General features: G+C 46.0%; 1 protein-coding gene across 1 annotated transcript in view; it reads left to right on the forward strand.

Moving 5' to 3' along the window:
* Window positions 1–18,713, forward strand: part of dcc (DCC netrin 1 receptor) — a 1,518,136-nt gene that overhangs the window by 1,337,850 nt on the left and 161,573 nt on the right. Inside the window, exons 16-18 of the mRNA XM_038792949.1 lie at window positions 119–229; window positions 7,606–7,800; window positions 11,388–11,483. Coding sequence (XP_038648877.1) covers window positions 119–229; window positions 7,606–7,800; window positions 11,388–11,483 — 402 coding nt within the window. The remainder of the gene's footprint in view (window positions 1–118; window positions 230–7,605; window positions 7,801–11,387; window positions 11,484–18,713) is intronic.

Consider the following 18,713-nt stretch of genomic DNA (forward strand, 5'->3'; position numbering starts at 1 on the left):
TGATTACAATGCTTGTTCTATAATCTGTTGCTTCTTGTCTGACATATGAATCATATAAAACATTAACTAAACATCGAATGACAGTTTGCACTAACCATTGCCTTGATTTGATTGATAGGTCTGGACAAAGGAGGTCATTACAGTTTTCAAGTTGCTGCCATGACAGTGAATGGGACAGGCCCTGCATCCGACTGGTTCACAGTGGAAACACCAGAGAATGATTTAGATGGTAATGATCATTTCACTAAACGTTGACACACCACTTACAGCATTAAACTGTGGTAATTAAAATGATGGCCAACAGATCATCAGTAATTTGGTCTCATGGGCTGGATTCTCCGCTGGCGGGATTCTCAGTTTCGCTGGCAGCGCACCCACACCTGGGGATTTCCTGATGGTGTGAGGCTGCCCACAAGGGAAACCCCATTGGCCGGCTGGCATGACGAGAATCTCGCTGCCGTCGGGGGCAGGATGGAGAATCCCGCCCCATGGTTTTGTATGAAGATCAACCGAGAGGGCTGTTGAATAGTAAATGCCTCGTGCAAAAGATGTAACTTGAGTGGTGAATGCGTTAACTCATGGAGCATGAAGCGGAAGCCATTAGTGCGAATAAATTGATCAGATGCCAGTTTTGTTATGTACAATATACGCTGTCATTACACTGCAGCTTGAGCATATCGGCCAATTGTCTTGTTTCTATTGAGCATTTTCTTTTGCCAGGCTCTGTGAAGGTTACAAAGCACCAAAAATATTTAATCATGAGCTTTCGCTATTACGACTAAACAATAAGAGGAAGTAATTTTGCAGCACAATAGCAGATCTATAACTGAGTTTTCTTTCTTTATGTATTACTGACAGTACATTTATATATTTGTGCTTCATCATTATAGCCTCACTGCAGTTGTCTTGAATAAATAGAGAAATATCTGATTTTATAGGAAAAATTATGTGAGTACAGATGTGAGTACAGATGCAGGAAAGAAAATGTGTGTGTGTGTGATAGAGAGAGAAAGAAAGAAAGAAAGAGAAGAGAGAGCGAGGGAACCAACAAGATAGTGAAGTCAAGATTTTGTGACCAGCATGAAGGTATGATGAAGGAGACCCAAGACATTGGTGGGAGCAAATTTGATCTCCTGATCACTGCATTGATTAGTCTATTGATCGAGGATCCATGGACGGTACTATGCATTGATTGTCTACAATAGGGAGGCAACTGTAGAGGTCAAGTGGCTACCAACAAAGAAGAATGGAGCGCCAATCAAAATGGGTCCTCTATCTGAGACATGGCAAGTTCTAGAGTGAAATAAGAAATAATCTGGTACAGGCTGATTCCTAATTTCATAGCTGCAAGAAACATACCACCCAGTGACAGTATCTTAGAGAAGAAATTGAGAGAATAATATACTCTGAGAAAATCAGGAAATTATGACTAGAATTCTCCCATTTTAATAATAATCTTTATTGTCATGGGACTTACTTTTAACACTGCAATGAAGTTACTGTGAAAAGCGCCAAGTCACCAAATTCCGGCACCTGTTCGGGTACACAGAGGGAGAATTCAGGATGTCCAATTCACCTAACAGCACATCTTTCAGGACTTGTGGGAGGAAACCGGAGTGCCCAGAGGAAACCCACGTAGATACTGGACAGCAGGCAGACTCTGCACAGACAGTGACCCAAGCCGGGAATTGAACTTGGGACGCTGGCGCTGTGTAGCAACAACGCTAACCACTGTGCTACCATGCCATTTTGAGATGGTGCGGAGGCAGACGGCTCCAGTGGCACCTTTCCTGCTGGCCAGATTGGCAAAATCCCATGCCAGGTTTTGCGCTTATAACCTCATTAATCATAGTAAGAAGTCTTACAACACCAGGTTAAAGTCCAACAGGTTTGTTTCAAATCACGAGCTTTTGGAGCACTGCTCCTTCCTCAGGTGAATGAAGAGGTAGGTTCCAGAAACATATATATAGACAAAGTCAAAGATGCAAAACGATGCTTTGAATGCGACCATTTGCAGGTAATTAAGTTTTACAGATCCAGAGAGAGGGGTAGCCCCAGGTTAAAGAGGTGTGAATTGTCTCAAGCCAGGACAGTTGGTAGGATTTTGCAAGGCCAGGCCAGATGGTGGGGGATGAATGCATCTTTGACTTTGTCTATATATATGTTTCTGGAACCTACCTCTTCATTCACCTGAGGAAGGAGCAGTGCTCCAAAAGCTAGTGATTTGAAACAAACATGTTGGACTTTAACCTGGTGTTGTAAGACTTCTTACTGTGCTCACCCCAATCCAACACCGGCATCTCCACATCATTAATCATGTACAGGCACGTTTCCTTCAGAGTCAACTAGCGGTCGGCAGCTGATTCAACTGCCTGCCGTACACTTCGAGGTTTAAAGGTCACCACTCATATCATTCTCTCCAGTTCAACTTCCTTCACCAACACCACGCAGGATGTCAGAGGGAAAAGGCAAGCATAAGACCACAAGACACAGGAGCGGAATTAAGCCACTCGGCCCAACGGGTCTGCTCCGCCATTCAACCATGGCTGATATTTTCCTCATCCCCTTTCTCCTGCCTTTTCTCCATAACCCCTGGTCCCCTTGTAGATCAAAAATCTATCTATCTCTGTCTTAAAGACGCTCAGTGATTTGGCCTCCACAGCCTTCTGCGGCAAAGAGTCCACAGATTCACCACCACCTGACTGAAGAAATTCCTCCTCATCTCTGTTTTAAAGGATCAACCCTTCAGTCTGAGATTGTGCCCTCTGGTTATAGTTTTCCTACTAGTGGAAACATCCTTTCCATGTCCACTCTATCCAGGCCTCGCAGTATCCTGTAACTTTCAATAAGATCCCCCCTCATCCTTCTAAACTCCAACAAGTACAGACCCAGAGTCCTCAACCGTTCCTCATACAGTAAGCTCTTCATTCCAGGCATCATTCTTATAAACCTCCTCTGGACCCTTTCCAAGGCCAGCACATCCTTCCTTCGAGAAGGGGCCCAAAGCTGCTCACAATACTCCAAATGGGGTCTGACCAGAGCCTTATATAGCCTCAGAAGTACATCCCTGCTCTTGTATTCTCGCCCTGTCAACTAACATGCTAATATTGCATTTGCCTTCCGAACTGCCAACTGAACCTGCACGTTATTAAGATTAGGGGGCAGCACGGAAGCACAGTGGATAGCATTGTGGCTTCACAGCGTCAGGGTCCCAGGTTCGATTCCCCACTGGGTCGCTGTCTGTGCGGAGTCTACACGTTCTCCCCGTGTCAGCGTGGGTTTCCTCCAGGTGCTCTGGTTTCCTCCCACAGTCCAAAGACGTGCAGGTTAGGTGGTTTGGCCATGGTAAACTACCCTTAGTATCCAAAAATGCGTTCAGGAGGGGTTATTGGGCTATGGGGATAGGGTGGAGGTGGGGGCTTAAGTGGGTCGGTGCAGACTCGATGGGCCGAATGGCCTCCTTCTGCACTGTATGTTCTATGTAAGAGAATCTTGAACAAGGACTCCCAAGTCCCTTTGTGCTTCTGATTTCCTCAGCATTTCCCCATTTAGAAAATAGTCTATTCCTCCATTCCACCTTCCAAAGTGCATAAGCTCATACTTTTCCACATTGTATTCCATCCTAAAACCTCTTTGCCCACTCTCCTAGCCTGTCCAAGTCCTTCTGAAGCCCCCTTGCTTCCTCAATACGACTTGTTGCTCTACAGATCTTTGCATCATCTGCAAACTTGGCAACAGTGCGTTCAGTTCCTTCTTCCAAATCATTAATGTATATTGTGAAAAGCTGTGGTCCCAGCACTGACCCCTGAGGCACACCACTAATCACCGGCTGTTGTCCTGAAAAAGACCCCTTTATCCCCACTCTCTGCCTTCTGCCAGACAGCCAATCCTCTATCCATGCCAGGGTCTCACCCTTAACACCATGGGCTCTTAACTGATTTAACAGTCTCCTATGCGGCACCTTGTCAGAGGCCTTCTAGAAATCTAAATAAAATACGTCCAAAGCTTCTCCTTTACCTAACCTCCTTGTTACCTCCTCAAAGAAATCAACCATATTTGTCAGACATGACCTCTCCTTGACAAAGCCGTGCTGACTCAGTCCTATTTTAGCATGCAATTCCAAGTACTCCGCAATCTCATCTTTAATAATGAACTCTAAAATCTTGCCAATGACCAAAGTCAGGTGACTGGCCTATAATTTCCCGTCTTCTGCCTCCCTCCCTTCTTAAATAGTGATGTTACATTAGCCACTTTCCAGTCCGCTGGGACCCTTCCTGCCTCCAGTGATTCCTGAAAGATCACCACCAATGCCTCCACAATCTCCTCAGCTATCTCCTCCCCTGAGCCTATTACTTGCAGGGTGCCTATGCCCCACTCTACTCATCGCATCTGGAGTCTTTGTACATCTCCTTCTTGGAAACAATGCATTATCCCTTTGACCCCCTTGTTTGTGAGCTTTTTATAGAGGTGGGTGCAGTTTCCCTACCCTCAGTCCTCCCTCTGCCTTTCATTGTTCATCTTCTTCATCCACCTCCTTGCCCCTTTGCCTGCCATCATGTGCACTCACCCCCCCACTCCTTACCCCGTCACCCCACCCATTACGCAGTCCTCCTTGCACATTACCTGCTTTGTCTTAGTCAGGCCACCCCTAGCACCCCGGCCTCACTTCTCACACCACCCCCAGTCAAAACTCAAGCCTTTATTGCCATGGCTGCATGGGTCCTGCAGCACAGTGCTGGTGTGTAGCACCAGGGACATGGACACTGGATATTCCCCAACCCAAGCGCAATACTGATCCAACTTGGTAAAACAGGAGGGTCAATGAGTCCAGCAGCATGGTGGTGAACAGTGCACTGGGAACAGTGCAGCACCATGGCAGTGTTGCACTCACCCCAAAGTCTCTTGCACACTGAAGTTGGGCTTGTGCACGCCACTCTTAAGCAACTGGGTTTTAGACCAACCTAATTTCACACTGGCGTGACGCAGGCTTGGAAGGCCTGGCAGAATGCTGATGGGCAGCTGTGTTAATGAGCGCTCGTGAGATTCAATTTAATGCAAATGGCATTCACACCACCAGTCAGTAAGAAGACCGACCTGCCATTAACCGGTAATTGGGAGAATTGCAACCTGATTTTATGCTGCCAGCTTTCCGACCTTTTGGCTTGCGTAAGATTCTCCGCTCATACCCGTCAGGGGCAGGATAGGAGAATTCCACCCTGCGTGAAATGTAACAAATAGGGCAATTTCTTCTTGGTGTGCACAGCAGAACCAAACTAACATAGAACCCTTTGCAGAAATGTGCCTTGTCAGGTTAGCATTGAAAGGTTTGAGGTGTTTTGGCAAAAGTTATGGGCAAGATTCTCCACTTGGTCGACGCCAAAACCGCATTCGGCGATCAGGCGGAAAAACCGTTTTTACTCCGAAATCGGGGGGCAGCGCCTGTTTTCGTACGCTCCGTCCCCTCCAAAATGGCATCAGGAGCCTCAGGACGTGACCTGAAGGTCCTCCCTCGATGCGCCGCCCTCGATGGGCCGACTTCCCGATGGCGTGGATCACTTGTGCTGAGCTTTCGGAAACCTGGTGTTGCAGCTGCAAACTGTGTCCAGCACCTCCACAGTCGGGAGGGGGTGCCGTTCCGTGGGCTTCGGCGGGGTCTGGGGGGACTGGTGGAGGGTGGTCCGGGTGTGGTGAGGAGTGCTACAATAGGCCACTATCTGGCAGGCTGGGTCCATGCGCGGCCGGTGCCATGCTGTACGGCACAACCGCAGCAGGTCGTCGCCGTCCGCATGCGCAGTCACAGACCCGGCAATTCTCCGGCCATGTTTGTCGGGAACGCCGGGGCTTTTACGTGGCACGGCTGCTATCCCCCCACTGGCGGAGCATCGGTGTAGGAGCGGGCTGACTTTTACATCGTAAGACTAAACACATTCTCCGGACATAGCCTCAGAATCCAGCCCATTGTCTGGAGAGCTATCTATCTATCTGTTATAATAACATTTTAAAGGCAAGCTTGTTAACACTCTTGTTAACAGGCAGGGGCTGTTTAGCTCACTGGGCTAAATCGCTGGCTCCGAAAGCAGACCAAGGCAAGCCAGCAGCACAGTTCGATTCCCGTAACAGCCTCCCTGAACAGGCGCCGGAATGTGGCGACTAGGGGCTTTTCACAGTAACTTCATTTGAAGCCTACTCGTGACAATAAGTGATTTTCATTTCATTTAAAGGAACAAAATTTAAAGTAAAAGCTGAAAACCTCGTGGCGAACAATCATGGCTTCAGTAAAATCTGATTGGAATTCAGATTTAGTCAATCGATAGTGAATCTATCTGAAGCCATAGCTCATCTCAGCCAATTCCTCAGAGCCTTCGAGCAATTAGGATTGTGTAAACAGCCCGACTGTGTAGTTAGCAAAGACTCCACTGTGGTACCATTTACAGGCACAAGGTCGTGGGAAGTACACATAGGATCTGTCTACAGGCAGGCATCCATGCCAGCAGTGCTCATTTGGAAAATCAACTTGAAAATATTAAACTGAGATCCTGGGCTAGATTCTCCGTTTCAGCAGCAAAGTGACGGCTCAAATGGAGAATTTGCAGGTGTTTTATGGCCACAAAATCGGCGATATTCCCTCACTGATTCCTGGACGGGTGAGGGGCTCACAACCATGTTGGGTATCTGCCGATAAGGGTGCAGAATGGCCATGTCCGTGGCCACGCATGCGTAGGGCGGCGACCTGCAGCGGCTGCACTGTACAACATGGCACGGGCGTGCGTGAACCCAGCCTGCCAAAAACTGCCCCCTGTAAGCCCTTCGCCAGCCCTGGACCACCCCCCACCAGACCCCGCAGCCCCTGCTAAAGCCCCTCCTGCCAGCGGAACGGCTACCTCCCCGACTGTGGCTCAATTGGACACAGTCCGCAGCTGCCACGGCAGGTTTACGAAAAGTGAGAGGACACATGTTCCACGCTATCGAGAAGTCGGCCCATTGGGGGCGGAGCATCGGAGAGGGTCTCAGGTGACGTCCTGAGGCTGTCCCGACGGCATGAGGAGTACGCCATTTTTGAGCAGGTGGAGCCTCAGAAAAACGCACCCCCCCCCACCCCCGTTTTTGGCTTAAAAATGTATTCTCCAGGGCGATCGGCAAACGCAATTTCGCCGATGCTAATCGGAAAATCCCTCCCCCTATCTTCCTGTGGAATTTAAGATCTAGTGAGGGTAATTAAAGAGGAGCAGTGGTTCTTCCTGGTGACCTGACCACTATTATGACTTCAGCTAACAACACCACAAAATGATTAATCTCGTTATTGTTTGAATGATTTGACTGACATAGCGATACTTTGCATTTGTGTACACATTAACAGTCAGTTTAGTTCAAAATTAATCCATTGTATGAAACTCTTTGAGGCATTTCAATGGTAGAATGCACAAAATGTAGATACAATAAAATAAGCCTGTCCGAAAACAGTTGTGCTCCAAACACTTGCATGACAAGTGGATGAGAAAAATTTATTTTCTTAAAATGTGTATTTCTATTTGGTCATTTTATAAAATGGATTTGAAAATTATATATATATATATATTCATAGAGGAATTTCTTCTTCAATCACAGAATCCCAGGTTCCTGACCAGCCAAGTTCTCTTCACGTCAGGCCTCTGACCACAAGCATTGTGATGAGTTGGACTCCACCTTTAAACCCAAACATAGCGGTCAGAGGTTACATCATTGGTTACGGAGTGGGGAGCCCCTATGCCGAAACTGTGCAAGTCGACAGCAAGCAACGCTATTTTTCCATTGAAAATCTAGGTAAGTAGCACCTGAACCTAGTCTTTTGGAGAAGAAATGGAAATACTGGCTTGCCATCTGGCACTAATATCTTAAACAGTGAATCTGTGATCTGAAAATACTTTTGCAACCATGAAAGCAAAACTAGAATGTTACAAACCCTGTGCAGCCTACAGTAATCATCATCTCAAACTTAGTGGCCTAGTGTCTCTCCAGTTTGAGTCAGCTGGTTTGATCTCAACACTCTGATGACCTATCACCTGACATTTCCTGTCAGAAAACAAAGATAAACCCCACCACATCTGAACTCACCCCACTTAAACCAAATGAACTGGTTGTTGAGCTCGTTTCCTATTTGTGGGATTTTGCTGTGTGCATTTTAGCTGCTGATTTAGCATAAGGTCAGTGATTGAATTTCAAAATTGCTACTTTAGATATCCTACAGATTTGATGAAGACGCAATGAAACAACACATAAGTAGAGTTCTGATATGCTGGCGGCGGGATTCTTTCTTCCCGCCGCTTGTCAATGGAGTTTCCCATTGAAGCCGCCCCAGGCCGGTGCACTGCCAGCAGGAAAAGAGAATCCCAACGGTCGGAGAATTCCAGCCAATATGTGCATGTTGGCCGTGATTCCTGAGCAGTAATTCAGCAGGGTGAGTGCCATGCCTGTCCACAAGGGGCAAGGGGACAGCTTCAGCCTGTTTTATTATGAGGGCCTCATATAGGATTTTAATAGAAGAGATTCTGGTCAGAATTAGCTGCTTGACCATTAAACTTGTACAGGTTGGAGGCAGCAACCAGAAATTGGAGCAGCAAATTATTTGCCTTTGTGAGTGTTGAAACAAAGACCATTGTACTTTTTAAGGAAAAACTGGAGAAATATTTGACGCAGAGCAAGAGAGTGGTCGTGCTTTTTACTAAGAAAGAGCAGTCTCATGAATGACAGGTGGTAAATAGGCATGAATTGGCCGACTGCGTCAAATTGCAACGTGTTTGAGACAGAGAGAGAGGGTAACACTTTTCTGTTTAAAATAACGTAATGTTAATGACATTGATAGGTGAGGCATGGTGCTGCAGATAGGACAGGAGCTGAGGGAATTTGAACATGGAAGAACTGGAGGAGATCAGCAGTTAGTTTGAAAGGAAAGGAAGGTCAAATATGGAAAGCAGTTAGAATAGTTAGGCTGAATGAAGATGCCATTTTTGAGAAGGGTGCAATGGCAGTAGTTTTTGAAGAGGGGGGGGGGGGGGGACAATGCAAAAGCCAGAGGGTGGTAGATTTGTGGAACCTGCTCCCTCATAGTGCAGTGGAGTCTGAAACAATAAATGGTATCAAGAAGGAGATAGATATATTTCTTATTTTAAAAAATGGGTTAAAGGGATATGGGCAACAGGCAGGGAGGTGGCTTTGAGACCAGGAAGAGATCAGCCATGATCTGATTAAATGGCGGAGCAGGCTCGAGGGGCTGAATTGCCCACTTCTGCTCCTAATTCCTATGTTCCTATGTTATTGCTGATATTAGCACTAGGATAAGAGGAGGAAGTTGAATAGTTGTTTGGTAGCTAATGGAGGGATGAAGGGAGCAGGAGGTAGATCGGGGACTCAGTAACATTTTTGAATGCAGGCATGGGAGTCTTCATTTATTCATTCTACTCTAAGGTTTGCCTGCTATTAATACATTTTAAAGTCCATAAGGCCACTATATATAATTACTGTAAGCAGCAATTAATGCGGAAGTGGGTTATTTGTCTCCAAGTGAGATTGAAGTGCATTGTTGGGGTAATGGTGACTGGAAAGCAAGTTCCAAATCCCCAGCATGTTAATATGAGGATAAATATCACCTCAAAATAAGAATGAAGGGAAACCCCCAGGCCCTGCCCATCTAGTCTCCCCTCCAACCCCTCCTGAACAACCCTGCCCCACTCTCAAGTCCTGAATTTTAAATACTGGTCTGTCAGGTTATTGCTGATATGTCAGGCTCTGATGGCTCCGACTGGAAAATCATCTTGTGTGCCACTGAAAATCATCTTGCATCCCATCTTTGACACGTATGCCTTAAGTTGCTGCCCTTTGAGCTAGAAGATAGCTTGGAAAGAACTGGAGCGATTCAGGATGAACCTACAAGCGATACGGAGTTGGACCTGGAGTAACAGAGGGGTAGGGAAATGAGCTGGTGGCTGCAGCACTAACATAAATAGTCTCAATTTCAGAAACTGAAAAGTCCATAAACTGCTTGTACTTGACGATAGAGGTGGGGAAACTAATTCTAGTTATCCTCTAACTACAAGGAGGAAAGCAACAGATTAGAGTTGAAGTAAATAAATGGAAATAAAAGTATTCCAAAGTTTTGGCCCAAGCCCATATACAGAATGGCTGTTTGTTAGTCCTTGGGCAATGAAAATTATATTACTCAAGTATTGACTTTACTACTGAAGGGAATATGATGCATCAACAATTTCTTTGTCATAAAGACAACACAGTTCCATCTTTATTCATTCACTTAAGAATATGTGAATTTTGTATATGCTGTCATTATGAAATTGGACTTTTGTAACCCAGTCACAGTCCTTCTCAGCTAAAATGTTGTATTTTTAATATATTTTTAAAATCTACTTTTAGTGAAACACAATCTGTGTGACATGGAAAAAGGTTTGTCATGGTACTGTATTACCATGTTTTAACAAATAAATCAGCTACCCGTGAAACATTGAGCTTACTACTTGGATTAAAGAAGAAAAGCTACAGTTAGTTTCAGCATCCTTTTAGACAAGGGGGAAGAAATGACAATCAGAGTTCCCACTGCTAGCTTGTCGGCAGTGACTCATGTTGGAAAATGCATACATCTCAACAGGCGTGCCTGGAATCTCCAGGTTACTCCAACCTGCCACTGTAATTTGGCAGAAGCTTGGGAGACATCTTGAGATTTGACTCGATGGGCCGAATGGCCTCCTTCTGCACTGTACATTCTATGATAAATTATATGATAAATGTCAAGCTTCCAATGAAGTTATAGCAGGAAACCAGGAGAAATCCCTGCAAATGTTACTTCCTGACCAAGCCAATTATCACTAATTTTGCATTTGGGCCCATTACCTGGTTAACTTGGCAGATAAATGGATATTTCCCCCTCCCTAGTCTTTCATAGGGGAGTGACTACAGGAGAAGAGGCAGAAAACATATGAAAGGAAAACTTAATGGTAAAGGAATCTAAAAGAATACAAATTATGCACAGGTTTAACTTCATTAGGTTATTATGGTACTTAGATAATAAACTGTTGCATAGCAACAGATCTATTTCATAGTCATATGGTAAGTAGCACTTGTTCCTATTATATTCTGTCAAATCAATATTATTGGTAAAATTTGGCAGTGACCTATAACTAATTGGGTCTAATTCTACAAATGACTTCTACGTATTTGTGGATCCATATCAAATAGTGAAAAATTATATACCTATGCGTCTGTGTGTGGATGAATTAGGACACACACTTGTTTTAAAATCAGCAGCGAAAATATTGCACTCCAGACCCTTTATTTCACACAATACCTCTAATCAGTAAGAATAATGAGACACACTGAAGTTAAAACTGTGTTTTCTTTTGCAGAGCCAAGCTCCCATTATGTCATTTCTTTGAAGGCCTTTAACAATGTAGGACAGGGGGTCCCTCTGTATGAGAGTGCCACCACCAGGGCTTTATCAGGTAGGTTATACTTGAACGAGGCATTCACAATGCCAACATTTATAAGCCAGGCCAAGATGTGCAGTGAGAACTGTTCTAGAATATTTCCAGCAGAAATTTGTTCGACGATCTTGTGCATTTCCTTACATGAAAGTGAATTGGGAAATATTCAATGTTCCATTATTTTGCCACAGTTCTGGAGTTGTAATATTTTAGATATATTGGCAAACTTTGAACCTTTCAGAACATGTGTGCATACGATCAGTGGGAATGAGAAAGGGGTGAAAACACGCTCATGGCTGAAAGGGGGGAGATAAAGAAAAATGCACCCATCAAAATGATGCACATTTCTACATTTATTTGCTGTTGTAGATTTTCTCAAAACCGTACCTTTTATAAGCTACTAAATTTCTTAGGAGCTAATTGCATATTGCCAGGCAAAGAAAATATATCTGCTGCTTCAAAACAGAAAGAATTATCCAAACCTCGAAGAATTAAAAGATCTCTTGTGGAAATGCCAGCCAGTGAAAGCATGATGAAATAAATTAGCAGGATCACTTGGCTGGCTGAAACTCACTCACATTATACCTGTAATATTAGCACTAGGTTCAAAGAATGGATAATTGTTCTGTCTGTTGCTATCTCTAACTGAATTAGCACAAATTTCAACAAGGATCTCTCGCTTATTTGAATAACAATTTAACCTCAATGGAACTAGATAATATTCAGTTTGCTAATGAATTATCCTTTTGCTCTAGACACTCATTAGATGAGCATTAGATTACTACAGAGGCCACAAATATAATTTCCAATGGAAGTGTTCATCCCATCTAGTTTATCCTTCTGTGCCTACCGACAGTCTCCCTGTTGAAACATTTCCCTGAATATTGGATAATTCACTACCCTGCCAAAAAGATCATTCAGACTCTGCTTTGTGAGAAAGTACTGCCTCAAATTGTATGTGAGTTGATCTTTGGCAAGTTCATATCACTAGCATTCGATCGAAAGTCGTACTTCCTTGAGGTAGTGTTCAAGATTTACCTCTCTATTCCAAATTGTACAATAAAAGCTCCTCCTTGTCCATCAAGCCAGAAAGAGCTATGTGTTTTAACCTTCTCTTTTGAGCTCAACGAACTTGCCTTCCCCTATACTTTAATCAATAGAAAGGTTTTGTATGTTTTAGTTCAGATAGATTTTTGAATAGACACATCTCTGGGCCTCTATCTTATCTTTAAATCTCTCTTTTGTTCCCCTTTTAGTCTTACTTCCCATGTTGACCCCTTTTTGCTTTGATTTATACATGCACCCTTTGATTTATACATGCACCCTTTGATTTATACATGCACCCTTTGATTTATACATGCACCCTTTATTCCCTTGCCCTTTGTTTCCTCCATTCCTTGGATGATATTAAACCTGCTCAGGTGAATTGCCGTAAAAGATACCATGGTGCTATTTCAAAGAATAACCGAGGAGATCACCCTATTATCTTGACAAATCCCTCAGACAACATCACCAAAAACATCTTGTTATTATCAATTGCTGTTAGTGAGACCTTGCATTGTGCAAATTAGTTGCCATCTTTCCTACATGGCAGTGGTGACTGCACTTCAAAGTAACTGGATGTGAGATCGTCCTTTTCATTTTATTCCATATTTTGTTTACCTTCACTTGGGTATCCTTATTATGAATGTACTTTAGTGCTTTCGGGGGCGATTCTCTGGGCACCTTGTGCCTGATGCTCATCCCGCTATTCGAAAATGAAATGAAATGAAAATCGCTTATTGTCACAAGTAGGCTTCAAATGAAGTTACTGTGAAAAGCCCCTAGTCGCCACATTCCGCCGCCTGTTCGGGGAGGCTGGTACGGGAATCGAACCGTGCTGCTGACCTGCCTTGGTCTGCTTTCATAGCCAGCGATTTTGCCCTGTGCTAAACAGCCCCTATTCTGAGAGAATAGTGGTAGAGCTCTTTAATGGAGTTCATGCTGGGCATCGAATGGAGTACAATGCTGCCAACCGGCGACACCTGACTCAATCTGATTTACGCCCTCGCTGGACATGAACCATATTAGCGTATTTAAATTATTTAAATAAGTATTTAAGCGAGTTTAAAGCCAAATTCCCTCAACTCCCCGCATTCTCACGCCCTGCCGATGCAGCTGAGGACAGCAGGAATCAATACTGGCCTCCACCAATGCCAGGGGGCTCAGAGGCCATTGGAGGCCCCAGGTGGTCGGGTACATGGCATGCTCCTTGGCACTCTGGCATTGCCAGGTTGGCACTGCCAGGGTGTCATCGGAGAAAGCCAAGGGATGGGGCCGGAAAGTGGGCAGGGCCTGAAGGGGGCGTGGATTGAGTGACCTGGTAGTGGAGTGTTGCTCACCTGGGAGTGTGGGAGCGTTGGTACCTGCGATTTGGGAGAGGGGCATGAGGCTAGTGAAGGTGGAGGGTGTGTGGGGGGGGGGGGGGGTAATGAAGCCTTGATGTTAACGATGTTGGGGGAGGTGGGAGGGGTGGTGGAGATTTAAATGTCACTTTGACATTGGGACGCCCTTGAAAAAGGGTGTCGCAATATCTGTGAAGCCGGACATGTTGGCATGTTTCCGGCCTGCTTCTCTCAGTGCCAATGCAAAACCTGCCCCATTCCAAAAAAGTGTGGATGGATTGCCATCTAAATTACGCCAAACTGCCCACCAGGTATCGTACCTAGTTGTCCGTTGGAGGCCGCACTTAGCATTTTTTGGGAGAATTCCGTCCTAGTTTTTGTTGATCACTCATCTATTATTGCTTCAGAGTAAACTGGAAATTCTTTCAATATAGAGTAAATCATGCAACTTCTGTCAAGTGAGGAACAGAGTTAGCTTTTCAAGTTAGGGATGTAACAAGTTTCTGAGACAGGCAAAGGGGGAGTGAGAAAATAACAAAAGTCTTTTAATGAAGGACATTTGCCAGTCACAACCAGTCTGATTTGTATGTGACGCTAGACAAACAGCAATTAATTGACTCTTAACTCGACTCTGAAGTGATCTAGCAAACCAACTGGTTGTAATAAATTGCTGTGTTTGCAATGGTTTATGAAAGTGGCAAGCCACCACCTTCTCAAGGCCATTTGGTTGCTGTTCTGATCAGAGATGCTCATATCCTGACAACTTAATTTAAAAAAAAACAGAAGATGAACAAGCTGAAGGAGACAAACAGAAAGCCCATCAGAAAGAGAAAAGCAGGACTTTAAAATAGGAATTCCTGGAATGGCAGTGAACTAAAATCGAATACAAAACCTGAAATAAAAAACAGAAAATGGTGGCATTAACTAGCAGGAAAAGTAGCATCTGTGGAGAGAAAGATTTTCATTTGAGGTTTTTAGAAGTTTTGGGGACAGGATTGGAGATCATTGGGTCTGCTAATCCGCACTACCAGCCATTGTGTTGGTTCAGACACATGATCTTTACCCTGAACCATTTCTGGAACAGAAGGATCAGAGTCAAAATGGCTACCCACCTCTATGTGCCAGGTAGCCCCTTGAGGGGAATTAGAGCCAACATTCCTACACCAATTGAAATTTTCAGTCAGCAAGAGACATGGCCAGCTAACCATGGCAGGTTGATGTTCGGCAAGTGGGGGAGGGGCTTCAACCCACGAGGGTCACCCCCACCCCAGCAACCATGGCCACTGGGCTACAGCTGCAGCCTCTGACCACCCTGCAGAAGGGTTGCCTCTTCAGGATCAGGGCCAGGCAGCTGATTTGAAAAATGTTAGAGATCTATGCCAGTTGGAAGCAATTGCAGGTGCAGGGGAAAAGGGGAAGAGAGGAAAAAATAAAGGGACAGTCTGCAATAGGGCAGAAGAGATTAAATGGCAGAAGGGATGACTTTGATGCAAAAGGAGATAGTAATGGGACAAGTAAAGAAGTGAAAGACGGGCCGAGGTGGTGTGAATATAGACATAGACATAGAATTTACAGTGCAGAAGGAGGCTATTCGGCCCATTGGGTCTGCACCGACTCTTGGAAGTACTTTTTAAAAAAATATTTTTATTCTCCATTTTCACATTTTCTTCAAAATTCACACCCCACCCACAAGCAGTAAATGGTAACAAATACAAAGTCAATTTCCTTATCAACAACAACGATCCCATCCTCCCACCACTCCAAACAACGCCCCCCCCTGGCAATATAAGCATCAAATAAAACAAAGCCTCCCACGGCGGGACAATCAAAGGAGAGAAAAAAAAAGAAAAAGGAATCAGGAATCGCCTATGGTCACTGTTGACGTATAGAGTTCTCCCCCTCCCCCTAACATGCAATGCCATCCAATCCCCGAAAGAGTACCGTACATGACACGCATGCATTGCAAGCTCTCCCGCTCCCCCCTCCCCGGCACTCTCCCCTCACCCCGGCACTCTCCCCCCTCCCCAGCATTCGCCCCCTCACCCCGGCACTCTCTCCCCTCCCGAGCACTCGCCCCCCTCACCCCGGCACTCTCTCCCCTCCTGAGCACTCGCCCCCTCACCCCGGCAATATCTGTGACGCCGGACATGTTGGCATGTTTCCGGCCTGCTTCTCTCAGTGCCAGTGCAAAACCTGCCCCATTCCAAAAAAGTGTGGATGGATTGCGATCTAAATTACTTCCTTTTACAAAACTCTTCCCCCTAACCTTTGTTCCTTTCCCCCAACTTTCCACCCCGGCTAGACTCATCGGGCCCTGTTCTGCCGGAATCCGATGGCCGCAGCCTCTCCCCCCACCTCACTCCCATTCACTGGCCGGCTTAAATTGGCCAGCGTGGCGGCCCCCGCCCGGGTCTCTTTCCCCCTTGCCCGGTCCCAGGAAAACCAAGAACTCCCCTTTAGCACACAGGCCCTGCATACACAACCAAGCCCTAAAGAACCATCATTGCAACCGAAAGTCCCATCTCTTCCCAGGTCCAAATATATATTGTTAGCTCATTTCGCACATACACCAACCGCAGTGACAAAATACCGCTACATGAGTCTACATCGATACATGACCACTTCTCAATTCAGCCATAGTCCTTCTGCCTTCGCAAACTCCTCCGCTACTTCTGCCATCCCGAAATAAAAGTCCTTGGATTTGTAGACCACCCTCAACTTAGCTGGATATACTATGCTGCACTGCACCTTACTGATGTACAGTGCCTTCTTCACCCACCTGAAGGCAGCCTGCCTCCTCGCCAGCTCCACCGTGTAGTCCTGATATATGCGTGTACCAGCTCCAGCCCACTGCACCACCCACTTCTGCTTTGCCCATCACAGGACCTTCTCCTTCACGCTGTACCTATGAAAACACAAAGTTACTACTCTTGGCTGTTCACCCTCCTTTGGTACAGGCCTCCACGACCGATGAGCCAGATCCAGTTCATATTGGGAGGGATCATCCACCTCCCCCAATAGCTTCGCCAACATCGTGGCAAAATACTCGGTCGGCCTTGGGCCTTCCACTCCTTCAGGAAGACCCACAATCCTCAGATTCTGTCACCTGGATCTGTTTTCCAAGTCATCCATTTTGGCTCGCAGATCATGTTGATCTCTATCACCTTCCGCATCTTCTTCCCCGTCAAGATAATTTGATCACTGTGTTGCAATAATGTCTCTTCCACTTCCTTCAGCACCTCGCCTTGCTCCCGCACCTCCGCCACTGCACTCAATACCGCCGCCCTCACCGGGGAAATCGCCTCCTCTACCAGCACTTTCAATACCGTCCCCATCTCCTTCCTCATCGCCTTCATGTGCTTTGTGAACTGCCTTTCGAGTTCCGTGGCCATTACCTTACTCATTTCTTCAGCCGTGGGCAATGCGGCCTCCCCTGGTGCCCCAGCCTCCACTTTCTTGCCGTCCCCGCGGTGACGTTTCCACTCCCCAACGGACTTTCAGATGCTTTTATTACGGCCATTTGTTTACTTGCTTTTGACATTTCTCTTCACTGTGCCTTCTCCCAGCTTTTTCCGCCTCTGTAGCCCCTGGGACCGGGTGTTAATCCCCGAAAATGCCGTTCCCAAATGGGAGCCCTCCAATGTGCGACTGCCTCCCGCCCGCCGTCACCGGAAGTCCAAGAGCACCCTACTTAAGCCCATACCTCCACCCGATCCCTGTGACCCAGCAACCCTATCTAACCTAAGGGCGAGTGCTGGGGAGGGGGGAGAGTGCTGGGGAGAGGGGAAAGTGCCGGAGAGGGTGGAGAGTGCCGGGGAGGGGGGAGAGTGCCGGGAAGGGGGTAGAGTGCCACTATCTAACCACACTGGATCACTTTTCTGGGTCCTGGGGAGTTTCTTCTCGGTCAGGCTCACACTTAGAGTTATTTTCATCACCGGGAAGCTGAACTCGCAGTACCATCTGGGCACCTTTGGCAGCTCCAGGATGGCAGTGCCAAGGTGCGCGCATTCAAGGGGGCGAGCCAGGGGGGCCACCATGACTTGTCCCTGACCACCCAGGGATCTCCGATAGCCCAGGAAACCCCCAAGATGCTGTTGCCTGGTCCAAGTTTGTGTGGATCAGCACTGCACGGCACCCGGCTGGGGACTCCATGGGGAGGCCAGTAGATGCTGGGAACCTGATAGGTACCAGGTCAGTATGTCTAAGCGGGTTGTAAACCTACTTTGGCATGCGAGGCTTGGTTCTGCCCATTGTGTGTGGGATCCAAATCACGATGCCTCGCGAGAGCTGGGTAGATCTCGTGAGGTGTACTGGCTCTCGGGAATTCCACTGGAGGCCTCTCCCTTTCGGGCGCAAAGCCATCGGTAGACCGTGCCCAATGCATCCTTTTGGAGGTGCAGTGCCCAGAACAGTACACAGTACTCCAGATGTAATCGAACCTCGGATTTCAAACATAATTTCCTCCCCTTAATATTTTGTCCCTTGGTTCTAAATATTAACATTTCATGTGCCTTTTTGATTTTTTTTTCAACTTGACTGATTCATTTTAATGATCTCTAAGTGGGCCCTGAAATCTGTGGATTTCCACTGTTTCCAGCTTTTCACAAGTTAAGAAATAATTAGATCTATTCCTTTTTTGACCCAAAATGGATGACCTCCCATTTAAATATGTCAAAAATCATTTGCCATAATGCATTTAACATATAAATTTTGCTATTTAGTGTTATGTTCCTTTTCTTTACTACTTACTCGGCCACTAATCGTGGTATTATTGGCAAAGATGTTTTAATTAATAGAGCAGATAAAGGCCCCAGCACATGGTTGTTTGGGGCAATACTGTAGCGTATACGCCTATAACCTAAAG

The sequence above is a fragment of the Scyliorhinus canicula genome, chromosome 3 (genome assembly GCF_902713615.1).
Source record: "Scyliorhinus canicula chromosome 3, sScyCan1.1, whole genome shotgun sequence".
Lineage (NCBI taxonomy): Eukaryota > Metazoa > Chordata > Chondrichthyes > Carcharhiniformes > Scyliorhinidae > Scyliorhinus > Scyliorhinus canicula.